At 42.7% G+C, this 14,559-nt stretch overlaps 2 protein-coding genes across 5 annotated transcripts in view; one reads left to right on the plus strand and one right to left on the minus strand.

Annotated features, from left to right (window-relative positions):
• acss3 (acyl-CoA synthetase short chain family member 3) overlaps nt 1-7,499 on the minus strand; it is a 31,185-nt gene extending 23,686 nt beyond the window's left edge. Inside the window, exons 1-7 of one of the 2 annotated variants that reach the window (XM_034526328.1) lie at nt 6,797-7,499; nt 5,477-5,621; nt 4,844-5,032; nt 3,559-3,693; nt 2,152-2,292; nt 1,378-1,458; nt 895-990 (exon numbers count right to left, since the gene is read on the minus strand). In XM_034526328.1, coding sequence (XP_034382219.1) covers nt 895-990; nt 1,378-1,458; nt 2,152-2,292; nt 3,559-3,693; nt 4,844-5,032; nt 5,477-5,621; nt 6,797-7,113 — 1,104 coding nt within the window. In that variant the 5' untranslated portion in view covers nt 7,114-7,499. The remainder of the gene's footprint in view (nt 1-894; nt 991-1,377; nt 1,459-2,151; nt 2,293-3,558; nt 3,694-4,843; nt 5,033-5,476; nt 5,622-6,796) is intronic. The other variant, XM_034526329.1, reaches the window with a different exon arrangement.
• A 139-nt stretch (nt 7,500-7,638) lies between these two features.
• lin7a (lin-7 homolog A (C. elegans)) overlaps nt 7,639-14,559 on the plus strand; it is a 36,152-nt gene continuing 29,231 nt past the window's right edge. For 2 of the 3 annotated variants that reach the window (XM_034526616.1, XM_034526614.1), the window contains exon 1: nt 12,692-12,793. In XM_034526616.1, the coding sequence (XP_034382507.1) occupies nt 12,757-12,793 (37 nt within the window). In that variant the 5' untranslated portion in view covers nt 12,692-12,756. Of the gene's footprint in view, nt 7,695-12,691; nt 12,794-14,559 lie in introns of those variants that run through there. The other variant, XM_034526615.1, reaches the window with a different exon arrangement.

Genomic DNA, 14,559 nt, shown 5'->3' on the forward strand with positions numbered 1-14,559 from the left:
CCTCCTACAGCAATCTCATATGCGTCAAGTAGCCGGTCGCCATGATGAGAGGACGACTAAAGATTACCGAGGATGGTAAACAGCAGCAGGTAGTTCTCATGTTATCAGTGCTCTGAAATATTTGTGCCTGCTTATTGATCAGAGGCGAGGCGGACTGTTAGCACAAGAACCAGCGTGGCTGTAGACAAACATTGATCTAAGGAAGGCGGGTGTTAATTCATTGCCGAGCAGTTGTGCGTCCTACAGGTGAGAGACAGTCAAAAAGCTAATGTAATGAGCGTCATGAGAGACGCACTGTAAAACACACACATGAAGGATCAACAGACAGACACACATCCCTCTTAGCTGTTGCAGGCTAATAACCGTGCGTATAATAAGAAGCCTGCATAGAAAAAAAATCAAACATATGGGCGGTGGACTCCATGCAAAGCCAAATTGTCTGTATCAATCGGATGCATCAACATCGAGTGGCTGTTCAAAATACACATTCATGCAGAAAATATGCCATTAAAGATGGTTTATTCCTCCTCCGTTGGTGTTATTAGAGTTAGGTCAAATAAACATGTTGCCGTAATATACCGTTTATATTCATTCGTAGTCCATTTCATTGCAAAACCTCCCACATAATGTTTGGGTAAATTACAAATTGAAACGGAAGAATAAAAGATATTGTTTGCTGTATAAATCATTGCATTATGATGCTTTTGAAAGCAGTGTGTGAGGACATTGACTGTCATTAGTCATGAAAAAAAGAAAAGGAGTGAAAGACTACAATAGTCTCTTGACAGTGGACTGCAGCAGCCGGAGTCCAACATGGCAACAGGGGAGAACAGAGTTCACATTAGCTGCAGTATTGAACCAGATATGGATATATTCAGCTTGCAGAGGACATACCTCGTAGAGGATTGTGCTGTTACCATGGAGCAGAGGACCATAGCAGATGTATGAGTGGCCGACCACCCAGCCCAGGTCGGACGCCGCCCACCAAACCTGCAACAGGTTTAAAATATAATAAAAAAGTGAGATATGTAGAGATGGTATCAATTTATGAACATATGCATTGAGTGTTGCTTAACAAGTGGAGATCATTCTAATAACAGGTTTTCAACTCCCCTTCGCACCGCTGAATGCTAATAAAAATAACACTTGCTGCACTTGAAAGCACTTTTAAATGTAAATCAAATAGATAATGTTAATGATGAATGTATAGGAAAATGTAGAAAAACCACATGAAAAATGACCACCACTATTCAAAAACCTTCAGCTCAAAATCAAATGGTCTTTCGAGTGCGGGGCAATCTCTCTCTTTGCCGACTGAATGCTCTTTGTTTCTCAAACGCGCCTCTAACTCAAGAGCAGGACGCTTTATTGCCTTACATCTCCAGGACTGAGTCCATAAATATTTGACATGGTCCATTTCAGCATCACAGCATAGCCGGCAGTGTCTCGCACAACACCCTGGGGGACAAGATAAAGAAAAAACATCAGACTGGTGACAGGCACTGCCTGAGCGAGTCAAAGAGGCGGGCGTTCAATAGCAATCTGCACACAGCCGCTCGGCCCTGCCGCGGTGGAGGTTATGGCATTTCGTTTTCCAACGACTGCTCCTCAAACTGACTCCGATGTCCTGCTTTTATTAGTTAACGATGCCGTCTGGATATTTTTGAGCAACCTGCGTCCTCGAGTCATCACGTTTCCAATTTTAGAGATAGTCTCAAACGTATGGTCTCCCTGCAGCAATAACTGAGGGAGTCGCAGTAACTCACAGAGGAAAACTCTGGCAATAACTATAAATAATTAGGCGCAGGAGACCCGGCAGCAGGTGGATATTTAATATATCGTCTGTTGGTCAAAGACAAAATGATGCTATTTGAAAGGAGCTGGAGTTTTTTTTTTTTTCATTTAAAATCTGCCTGCAGGCAATTCCTCCCGCATGGGCTCCAGCTCCTGAGATGCTCCGTCTTATTTATGTCAGAGTGATGGCATTTAGATTGGGCCCCGATTGTTAGAGAGCAGATGAGTCACACAGAAGCTCTCCGTAAGAACTGATAGCATTGAAAACAAAACAGGGCCAACGGATAACCGAGGATGTATGATTACGCGACATCGATAGTTATGAATCAGGTATCGATCGCTGCCGACCGATAGTACCTTTGGTGTTCCAGTGGTCCCGGATGTATAGAGGACGTAGAGAGGGTGGTTGGAGGGAACAGAAACGCAGTCATGCGGACGAGCTGTGGCCATCTCCTCGTCCCAGTCCAGACTCAACTCCGGACTCATTGATACTTTTTCCTTAAAAACAGCAAAGAAAAAATTCTAACTAAACTGCTATAAAAAAAAAAAAAAAAGGAAACTGTTTAAAGTGGTGAAGACTGAGCTGCTCCATAGCTTCAAATGGCCATAAACTATCAGTCGGAATGAGTTATTTCATTGACGAGTGGATCCTCCCACACACCGGGGAGTGAAGGGTTTGGGGGCAAAGACACACAAACAAGTGACTAGGGGATATAAATTATCACATACATTTTATATGGATGTTTAAACTCTGTTCTAACTCCCATCGGTCGTTATAAATCTCTTGAAGTCAGCAACAGAGGTAATTTCAGGTCACGGATTAATGCCCCGTACTTCTCCGGTCGCTGACATCCGTCTCTTTTCAAAATTCTTTGATACTTTCAATTTCATTAACATTTAAATCATCCCCGGGAGGCTGACGAAAAGTCCCTCTCTGTGGTTCTGAGAGACTAAGACGTCATTCAACCTCCATCTGTCTGAAAAGCATCCTTTTACTCATCGTCAAGCCGGAGTAAAACTGGGCTGATTTAACAAGGCGTTCCGCCTTCAAAGTGGTGCGTCATATGAATTTAAAAAGGGGGATGACTTCGCGGTGAATTTCCTGTGAAAACCATTTCCCCTCCCAAAAAACAGGGATCTCTTAATTCAGCAGAACGTTCCCCGATTGATGACAGTGGAGTATACGACCCAGATCGAACACATTGCGTGCTGCTAATTTAACAACACAAGCGAGGCACACAGGAGGTACGCGGCGTAACTGATGACAACTTTGCACTGAGACTTGGAGCCCAGAAAAAATATTTTTTTTAGAATAATAATTGTGCGATCAATTTGAAGGTGAAGCCAGTCTAAGCTCGCCGTGACCATATGAATGATTAAGTGCGTGCTGCGTTATCCTTCTGCGGGCTGTTCATGACGACCTGCGTGACCCCTCTGCATCCATTTGAACCAGCCATACATCATCTTTCGATACGGTGTCGGGATTTGATATTCTCAATGTTCATACACATTTGGCCAATTTTATGCAATACACCTTTCAAATACAGTTCAATAGGTAAACCCTTTTATAGAGGGGAAAAATGGCAACCATTTGTCTTGGGAAAACCCTTTTTCTGTGAACAGCTCTATACGGTGACTAAACTAAATCAGGTTTACGTATTGCTGCAATATTTCAGATGCAGTTACGTTCTGTCACACAGCCAGCGGGTAAAGAAACGACACCACGCTGACAAATCAAGCTTCATGATGCTTTGTGCCTCTTACCATGTTAGGCCGGTTGTAGATGAGGACTTTTGAGGGCCTGTGAGAGCTCAGCTCTAAGGCTTTCTCCACCAGAGGGATGTACTCCACTTTTCGGCCTGGCTCGATGCCAAATGACGCTGTAACCATCAGCTTGGGCTGAGAAACACAGGGATTAGGGAGGCAATTTATTTATGCCGCACATTTCATGACACGGAAACTCAAAGTGCTTTACATTTAAAAAGACAAAACATATAGAAATAATATTACAATTGTCTGAGAGTGGGTTTTGACATATATTGCATGTTTTCAGAGACAGGTGAGCTCTTGATTGGTTTATATAATAGAAACAGAACCTAGTGATCCCATCATATCAGCCGTGAATATTTGCTTTGCTGTGTTGCCTGTGGCACTGGCACGCCAGTGTCGAGTCAGATTCAATTCACATCAGATATGATTACATAATAAATAGCAGACTTACGACACACCTGAGGTGTTCATACAGAGTCAGTGATATTTCTTGTAACTCTTTAGATTTTTAAGCTTGATGGTTTGAAGGCGAGGGCCCTTTAATGTTACGCACACAGCCTTAATTAGCCAATTTCCCCTAGTGGTGGTTATCCGATACTACACTGTCTATAGTGGCACTAAGATCATTCGCCTGCCTCTTCTCTGCTGAATTGCAAATGACAGAAAATAATTGAGCCAATCAAATTAACAAGAATAATAGCAGTAACTGTGCCCTGGAGAGTACAATAAGTGTTTGAAAGCTCGATCAAGCCGCTGGTGAATATACTTATTACTACTGTAATTCTTCAGATTTATGTTTGTTTAAACACAGTCAACAGACATCACCATCTTCACAAACAGTCTCTGTCAAAATGATCGGTCCATTAATTATTGTTGCCCAATTAAAATATCTGCGTGCAGATGGCACTGACATCATTCTTCATCGTTTAATCGTGAATAAGAAAAGGAAAGCCGAGTGCTCTCCGCTGTCAAATGACTCATTTTAAAAACGTATAAAAACAAAAAGAAAACCTCAGGCGTCTCAAGCACGTGTTGCAGGGTGCACTTTACGAATGACACATAAAAACAGAAATAAAAAAATAAAAAGTTGCAGCCATGTTATCGTCCTGCTCAATTTAAGCGTATAATAATAGGAGTCATCACATCAGCCCGTCCTCAGTGTTCAGTGAGCGGCTATGGTACTGAGGTACATTGAATGAATAAAGCTTGTGTTGTCCTGTTGCCATGGCTATAGGAAAGATAGCTCTCTACCACAAGGTGAATAACAAGACGTTCTAACCTTGGCGTGATCGATGCGGACAGAAAGCTCTTTGGAGGCGAAGCCGCCGAAGATGAGGCTGTGAGGGGCACCGATCCGTGCGCAGGCCAACATGGTGAACATGGCCTGTGGCACCATGGGCATGTAGATGACCACCAGGTCTCCCTTCTGGACGCCATTCTTCACCAGGACACCTGCTAACCTGGACACCTGGATCAAGACACAGACAGACATACTGCACTCTTACCAAATATCTGCATATCTTCTATAACTAACAAATATAAACAATTGATGGTAAAACAGTGGGGGGTATTAATGTGAATTTAAGTCCATTACAGATTGTCTTGAACTGGACATAATGTGACAAATGTAAGACAACGCAACATCTATTTGTAAATTAGATTAAATCAAATTAAATATGTTTTTCCTCTGGGAGCAAGCACATTTTGATTAATATGCATGCATTTGAGACTAATTTTAACTGAAGCGTCTTCCCAAATGTCATTCAAGTTAATAAACTTCCCTTTCCTTTCTTCTTATTGTGTTTTCCGGTCCTCCATGGAAAAGTTGGCTCAATCCACTTGGCCACACATCCTTTTCAAGCTTTAACAAACATTCAGTCATGTGACTTCTGCCTCTGACAATCATATTTACCTGGTCCTGAAGTTCCCTGAAAGTGATAAACTGCTTGGTTCCCGTCACCGGGCTGTCATAAATGATGGCAGGCTGCTCTCCACGACCACTTTCAACGTGTCGATCCACAGCATTGTAGCACATGTTCAACTTCCCTCCAACAAACCTGAAAGAGACCGACATAATAAAAACAAACAAGCAAAGATGTACAAATCTAAAAGTCAAGCAGTATATATGTATATGTATTAAACATGTGCTCACTGCAGGTTTCTAAATATACAATTATAAACACATTTTAAGCCACTGTCTCTTATCAGCATATCTCTATTGTTGAAGAGTATATTTTTGAATGGTAGTGTACTTTCATTTTACTTAAAAATGGAAAGCAACTTGATGTGCACTTAGTTGCTTTTGCCAGCGTCACACAAATCGATGCACTTGATAACGAGACAGTATCAAACAATTGTGGTGCTGTGCATAAGGATGAAGAGCCGCGAGCAGGTGGACCAGATGGCGTCTGGTATCTGCTGCTTTTGGAAGCTAGAGAGCTGTGTCCTTCATTTTAACACGACAGTACCGGATTCAGGCCGCATGGATCCACCGCATGAAACTAAAAACATTTTCAGCAGGTGTATGTAGGAAATTATGCAAAGTAGGTAGCCGGAAGTGACGTACAGGAAACCAACAGCTTGTGTTGTTGGACTCGCCACCAACATGTTTTACTTTGTTTGATTATCGGAGTCACTTTTTAAAAAAAATAAAAAACATGTACTAACATGTACATGTTTTTATTTATTCCAATAAAACTAAAAAATATATATATTAAAAACAAATTATAAAAATCTATCAACTCAAGTTAAAGTAAAGCTAATGTTTGTGTGCATTTTTTTCCCTTTCTGAGTAACATGGAAACATACAACCTGCATTTTCTCCCAAGTTAGAAATGTAATTTTTTGCAGAACCACAGACGATCTACTATTTCAATTGAACGCATTAATTATTTTTTTTTAAACTAGACCCTAATTTATGCACACCACCTCTTTTCAAATCATGTTGTCTTAGGAAATTGGGGTGTCCAAACAGAGGAAAGGTAGCTACATTGTGATTTTCTTATTAAAATGTGTGTAGTTCAGGGTCTTAAATACATTTTTAAAATGCCTACGGTAATTGAATTTGTTACAAACTCACACACTTTAAAGTATTCCAAGATCTATGTGTACACTTGGAATAATATGATTACTGTGAAAGCGACCGTACAGTGATTCCTTTTGATGTTAACAGCCTACACCTGTGTGAAAGTGTTGCGCCAAACTGTTCATCGCTCGCGACATTGAAACCTACCAGTTTGGAAACACTGGATCCTCAACGTGCAAAGTTTTGCTCCACGGCTCAAACCAGGTAATATCCTGTCCCACCTCACCCCAGTATGTCCCGGGGTCGTCCCTCGCCGAGGCGACGGCTCTGCCGTACGCCGAGTCGGACGCATAGTTTCTGCAGTACTGCGGGGAGAAATACTTCTGGAAGTCTGCAGAGGCGCGCGAGCCCGCTGCCCTCGCGCCACATTGTTGTGCCGCTGAGACGGTCCTCCCGAGTGTCTTCTTGCGCGGAATAGAGACTCGGAGATTCGGGCGCAGCAAGTGTTTTATTTGGAAGTGCATCGCTGCTAGTTATTTAAAACGAACAACAACAAACAAAAAAAAAGACTAAACTTCAACACGTTTCTCTCTTTCGCTTCCGGTGTTTTTCCTGCATGTGAGAGGGAGGAAAGCGCTTCAGCAACTCTAAATGCAACCTGGGGCCACGTAGGGGGAAAGACGCGTCCTAAAGAAAAGCTCACAATACCCACAGGGAATGCGGACTGTGAACTGGATGTGTTGATGCACGAGGAGATGTTGAGCCACATTCAAAAACGGTCACACGACACGTGATCCAAGAGCGTGAGCATCGTGATGCTGGCAAAGTGTGATGCAGACGAGACACATAGTGTATCTGTTGTTATCTATCATAAGGCGGCCCTTTCTTTCTCATTTCCTAGTTTGAACATACTCGATTCCTTTTCCGCGTCTTGGTCCAGCCCACGCGACGGGGGGAAGGAGGAGAGGGAGAGGGAGGGGGGGGGGGGGGGGGGGGGGCAACAGACTTGTTTTTGAACAGATCTTGCCTCGGAGCCGTCATTTCAAAGCGACGTCTATTAAATATGACGGCTGTCTATTGTTTTTGTTTTGATGATCTCTGTCAGGTGAGTGTAACAATTTGTGCCTTTTTACTTTTTAATTCGATTCACCACGTGGCATAATGTACAGATATCGTACCATTTTAGTTTGGACACATACATATTATAGGGGCTTTATACATTTTTAAGTGTGAAGCATTACACATGTGTGTAATGAAAATTACCACACAAATATAGAGTGGCATGTGATTGAGTGATAGATATTATGCTCACAAACACGCAGTCCTCAATGGCTATCTATATGACAACATGAAAAGATAATAATATTCCTTATTGGTAGTCTATACATAATTGGCAATAGCAGCTGTTTGCAATTGTAAACACCAAAGCAGGATTATTCAAGGCATTCAAGAGGCAGATAATCTGTAAATAAGAAAGGCCCCCGAACTGGCGAAAAGCGTACAAATATATCCATAACAAAATATGGGGGTGTGGGGTGCATAAAAACTGATATAAAAAGTACAGTTCTTAGCTCCACATAATCCCAGAGACATTTTTTCAGGGTAGCTATTTAGCCAGTGGCTTGTATATTTTATCGTGCAACACAAGAAGAAATAATTGATATTTACATGTGAACATTGCAAATATTTGTTCTGCTGGCTGCAGCATTACTCTCACAGGGTCCTCAGGGTGGCATTAATACCCACATAGCCCACCTCTCATGGAACGCATTCAGGGGCCTTGTTTTGAGGATAATCACGATCATAATTGAGTCACTTGTTGTGGTCTCATCGCGTGCGCCACACGGGCAGCAGCTCCGCGTCCCCTCAGATTGATGGCATTGAATACACATCGCTTTTCGTTACATCATCCGTCGCTGCTGGTAAATACCCATAATCCATCTGACCCCTCCCCCCCCTGGACGTGACCCCTGTCCACTGGTGCCCCAGGATGAGTAACCCATCCATCTGATATTTCAGGTCATCTGTTTCTATTCATGCATGCATGAGCGGAGCGGTGTGTTTTCCATTGGGCGGTTCTGGGAGCAGCGTGCACTTTCCTGGAAACCCTTTGTAGTCGCCTTGCATGCTACCGGGTCCACGGCGCTTCTCACCAAACGTGAGAACTCGAATGCAACCGGGAACCGTCACCGTGGTTTGCAGGGGAAACAAAACAGTGACCAAGCACTTATATTATATTATATTATATATATATATATATATATATATATATATATATATATATATATATATATATATATATATATATATATATATATACCCTGTTTGCCAGCATGGAATTGTTTAGTTGTTTTCCATATTCTGAATTATTGATGACGGATCCATCTTATCCTGTGGCTTTTTGGACAGGATGAACATGTGTTTGTTTGTTTGTCTAACCTAATATTTGATTAAATCACATTCAACAGAGCATGTCAATTCCAACCATAATTCATGTATAACAATCAAACATGGCATGGATAGATGCCTCCCTTTCTCTTATCGTGCTGTAATTTGTCCGTCCAAAAGGTCTCGCTAAATCACTGCTCCCTCGAGCGCTGCCATAACTCTTTTTATAATGACGCAGATGCTATTGGCAGAATACATATCATTGTTATACTTTCTGGCAGATAGAGATATATATATATATATATATATAAGGCCAATCAGACCTGACCTGTCGAGCGTGCTGGGGATGTAAATTATGGTTGTGCCGTTTATTATTGCCGATGATTATTCCCTTATTTAATGCCAGTCAAAGCAGGAGATGAAGATCATCTTTTACACATTTGAAATGTGTAAGAGGGGGCCCGCAGCTCAATATAAATAGATGTATTAATATTCTTTTGCTGTCGTCCAGAAACTCAAATGCTAAATAAACGGCGGCAGAGCGTCAGTGAATTTCCTCATTTCATGCTGTGTCACAGTGGGACAAGAGGGACAATAAACTCAAATAGCTTTCTTCTCAAATGAGATTAAATCAACCGGGAGCCGCTGGATGCAACAAACTGAGCTAATGTGACATACGGCATTACTTTTATGTTATGTATTACAACATATCCATTTGACAAAGTCAACGGGTGCTGTGTACCTGAAGGGGGCATCAACAGCCTAAGAGGAGCGTGGGGGTTGAAATCCAACAGCATGAGCATGATGATGTGGGAATCAGGGTCCTGCGTTATAAAGCCCGACGTGCCCTCGAGCAAGACGTTAAACCCCAAAGTTGCTCCGGTTACAAAACGATAAAAGTCTGCAACGATCGACGATAAAATCACAGATTGACCCAGGATGCGTACATAAGCAATTTCTCGGGATGTACTTACAGAAATAAAAACAGCTAATGGCAACAAAGACGAACAAATAAAATACAAAATAATAATAATACACCGGACTGTTATGTACACAAGTAGTGAACATATATATATGTCTATAAATAAATATTAAATAAATAAATAAAAGCACCAACAATGTCTGAAGAAGTGAGAGAATATCATCAGCTAACACCGTTGTATGGTCGTCGTGTCAACTTGCCTTGTTGTAAAAAAATAAATAAAATGTTTAAATCTATCTGTCAGTCTATACCTCCCCATTGTTTACATGACATTTACCTCCATTACCTGTCAGCAGCAGCTGCCTGGTAGAGCTTGGTAACAGACAAAGTAGCCTGTCCCAGTCACGCAGGAAATCCTGAAGACAAATTACACAAACACATTCTTTTTGAGGTATTCGTCAGGTCACCGGGACATTTTCATCAATGTTTTTCTTCCAGCGTGAGATGCCATATAGATCACAGTCAGCGCTGCACAGGGATCAGAATCAATGGTTGTCAAAATACATGACCCAATGTCCCTTCTTGATAAATAGAAGATAAGGCCATGAAATAATCGGCCACTTAACGGGGGGTTAAGTGCCAGATTACTTCATGGCCTTATCGTCTATTAAACACAACTTGAAGTTTTGACTCTTATTTAAAAAATTTAAAAAAAAATATGTGTATGAAATGAACAGAGCTAGCCGTTTCCCTTTGTTTTCTGAGTTCATGCTAAGCTAAACTAGCTGCCCTCTGCATGGCCTCTTGCGTCTCCTTCCGTGGAAGAGGAGGCCTTTCAGAAATCAATTCACTTGCAGTTAAAGGGCTTTTAGAGCGCCGCAGCGTAATCCCACCTCTTTAAAAAAAAATAAAAAAAAATAAGCAGGACTATTCCAGCCCATATGGGTGAGAGCCTGTAATCTCCATGTGCCCTCTTTCCATGTGCGCTCTCTAAGCCCTCGCCCTCTCTCACCGTCCAGCCCACCACTTTCCACCAGTTCACATCTGGATGCAGCTGGGTGGAGCCGCTGGAATTCACCAGCACATCACGAGTGGGTTTCAGTAACGGTTTCAAATCAAAACCAGAGCAGATTAATGACAGGATATTCCCTGAAATGATGAAAGATGATCAAAATAAACTTCTATGTAGAAATAATTTTTTTTAATGTCATTCTTGGACTCACTGAACAGCTGCATATTTGAAGTAGAGAGGTTGGGAGTGGGGTCATTTCTTCCCAAATGGGTAGAGTCTAAAGTGTGAGATAATTGAGATTCTGATTTCAGTGGATTTGACACTGAGGATTCTGCTCTGCACAGCTGTGCACATAGAAAGCTGAAATATTGGTTGTTGCCTCAGGTGTAGTTGTGTGTTTACAACTTGCATTTGTCATGCTAAAGTCATGGTTTGTGAGCCATGTTCACCTTCACCTCTGCTGCTTGTTTTTGTTGAGCACTCCTCCTGTCAAGTGCAACGACTGGCCAGGTACAGTATGAGATATATATATATATATATATATATATATACATATATATATATATATATATATATACATACGCCACAGCAGCAGGCGCCATTAGGCCTGCGGATCTACAGTAGATAAAGAGAGTCGGTGGTTTGGCTCTGTTCTGTGGTAGAACATAAACACGAGGATTAATCCTTAAGCCCTTCAACAAAGGTTGACGGGCATCATTCAGTCCTTATCGAGCTGCATGCAGAGCATGTACTGAAGCCGAGGGGAGGAGATAACAGGCGGCATGGCTCAACGGTTCCCAATAAACCTTAAAGACCAGCGTGGTTGCAATCAGCTGATCTCTGAAGATGCATCGGATAAGCATCTACGACACTCACACGGCATATTATTTAGAGATGCAGCTTGCAAACCGGGGGGCCACCGGTTGACTTCTGCCAATGGTGGGGCCACATGTTGTGGGAAACAATGAACAACGAATGTATTCAGTTGCGGCAGATCGATGTCCATGATGTTCAGCACACATACAGTATGTGGACATACTTTTTTAAGACATGTAGTGTGCTGGTCATGAATCCTTCTCCTGAGCATATATGTGCCTTATATCTTTATTATATATGTGCTGAAATCCACTCAAATACCGTAATACCAACACTTTAAATAATACATTTAATCCAGGGGTTAGAAATCAGTTTTCCGGAAAAAAAGAATTGTGAAAAAAATATATATATATTCTCGAATAAAGTGCACTATTATTATTTTTATTATTATAAATAATAATAGTGCACATAGTGGTGGACGGTCCTGTCTCATCGTGTCTTATGTAAGATGGACATTCATTTAGTGCAGGTTATGATATTATGAGGATGGAGGTAGATTAATTCCCTCCCAACATCTATCTCTCTCTATCTCTTTCTCGCCCCCCCCCCCCTACGCCCCCCTCTCTCTATATCTCTCCCTATCTTTTTATCTCTATCTCCCTGACTCTCTCTCTCTCGCTCTCCCCTCCTCTCTCTCTTTCTCTCTCTCTCTCGCTCTCTCTCTCTCTCTCTCTCGCTCTCCCCCTCCCCTCCTCTCTCTCTCTCTCTCTCTCGCTCTCCCCCTCCCCTCCTCTCTCTCTCTCTCTCTCTCGCTCTCCCCCTCCCCTCCTCTCTCTCTCTCTCTCTCTCGCTCTCCCCCTCCCCTCCTCTCTCTCTCTCTCTCTCTCTCGCTCTCCCCCTCCCCTCCTCTCTCTCTCTCTCTCTCTCTCTCTCTCTCCCCCTCCCCTCCTCTCTCTCTCTCTCTGTCTCTGAGTGTGTGTGTGATGCTGCATCTCCCGTAGTCTCTCCAGTCTCCAGTAAACAGCAGTCATGGCGACAGTGGTCCAACCGCTCTCTCTGGATCGAGGTAAGGCACTCGGAGCTTTGCAATTTTGTGCGTTGTTTTTTTTTTTTACGTTTTGAAAAACTTCGGCAAAGGAACTGGCAACCCGCGATAGATTCCGGTGTTTTGTGCCCGATTCGGGATGGACCTACAGATTGTTTTTTCACGGGTCGTTATTTGAAGGCAATATGAGCTCGCGCTGTTCTAAATGAAATAAATAGAAAAGCGGTCCATCCTCTCTCCGCTCCGTGCGGTCATTGTGCGGAAAGGAGCGCTCGCCTGCTCCGTGGAACCAGTCTCACTCTCCACGCAGTCGTTCACCATCATACATTTGACTAATGGACACCCTCCTGACAGCGCTCACACTGGGCTCCGTTTATTCACATCTATATTATGTAACCCGCTCGGTAGTGTTATCCCGTTTCAGCTCGCTGTTTGTATTTTTGTTGTTGTTGTTTTTTTTCTTTCTTGCTCTCCATCTGTAAACATAACGCAGCATCTACTTTGTGCTACGGGAAGACACACCTTTTGTATTCGGATTGGACAGGTGCACGCCTTTCAGGCAGGTAACGCGAGCAGTGGTTGTATTTTGTGCACTTGTTGGAAGCAAAAAAAAAATTGCAATTAGAGCCTAATGACATATTGGAACGGTGTTGGCTCCGCCCCTTTTGCTGATGCACCACAGGTAGCGCATGTGATTATAGGCTGTGTGACTTAAACACATATGCGTGCATATCCTTTACGTAATGCCTCCAGGATGATAATGAGCTTGGTTTTCTTTTTTATTCGCTCCTTAAAGAAAAAGAGCTGCTGTTATGCATTTTAGGATATTGTGCTCAAGCCCCTTTTATTAATATCATATAGATCCCACTGAGATAGGATACAGATCTTAGTACACCGCGCATACAGGCTCACTTTAGATCCCTTCACTTTCTTGTTAACAGTGTATATTTTTAGATCACAAGAGAGAGAAAAAAAATCCCATATCCTTTGATGAAATGTAATATTGCGCACGCCTTGCATAGGAAACGGATGCTGTCAAATGTAGAGAAAGGAGAGCTACTTCCTCTGTGCCAAGTGAAGCTAGCGTCAGGTCCCCAGTCACTTCCAAGTCACCGGAGGTGACTATAAATACTCCTTATCTGGTGGGACCATAAATTAGTATGCGGGAATTACTCTGTCTGGTGTTACTTGATATGTGGAATCCAAGTCATTAGCCACAATTCATCATGTTCTGCTATTTTAATCTGTGCTCAATTGCAATCTGTTCTTCACTACAGTGTCATGCTTGTGAGCAGACAGGCTCTGCTGATGCCCACTCTGCTGGGTGCCCATGCAGAGGTAATGCAGTGGGTCAAAGATCGCACCATCAGGCAAACAGATAAACATCCAACCCACACCTCTCCAACTCACCACCCGTGGAACTACAGGGAGGGGCTTAGCTGAGGCTCGTAAACACCGAGGCCATGATGAATGTCTTACTTCTTGGTAAAATGTCAGCATCCAGCCTTATCTGATCCCTGTCATTTGCTGGGGCAGTGATTCAGACATGACCTCAGCCTGAATGCAGGCGCGCGTGTGTGTGTGTGTGTGTGTGTGTGTGTGTGTGTATGTGGAGGGAGGGAGGGGGGTGATCCATATTCTCATGCTGTGGCATGAATTCGAGCTGTCAGCGGCTGGTAGTTGTAATGACACAAGCCGTAATGATGATGTTTCACACAGTAGAGAGAGAGACTAATACTACAGGCTCTGTTCTTCAGCATGCTGCCACCTTTGAGAAAACATCTATG

This window comes from Cyclopterus lumpus, chromosome 23, assembly GCF_009769545.1.
Source record: "Cyclopterus lumpus isolate fCycLum1 chromosome 23, fCycLum1.pri, whole genome shotgun sequence".
Classification (NCBI taxonomy): domain Eukaryota; kingdom Metazoa; phylum Chordata; class Actinopteri; order Perciformes; family Cyclopteridae; genus Cyclopterus; species Cyclopterus lumpus.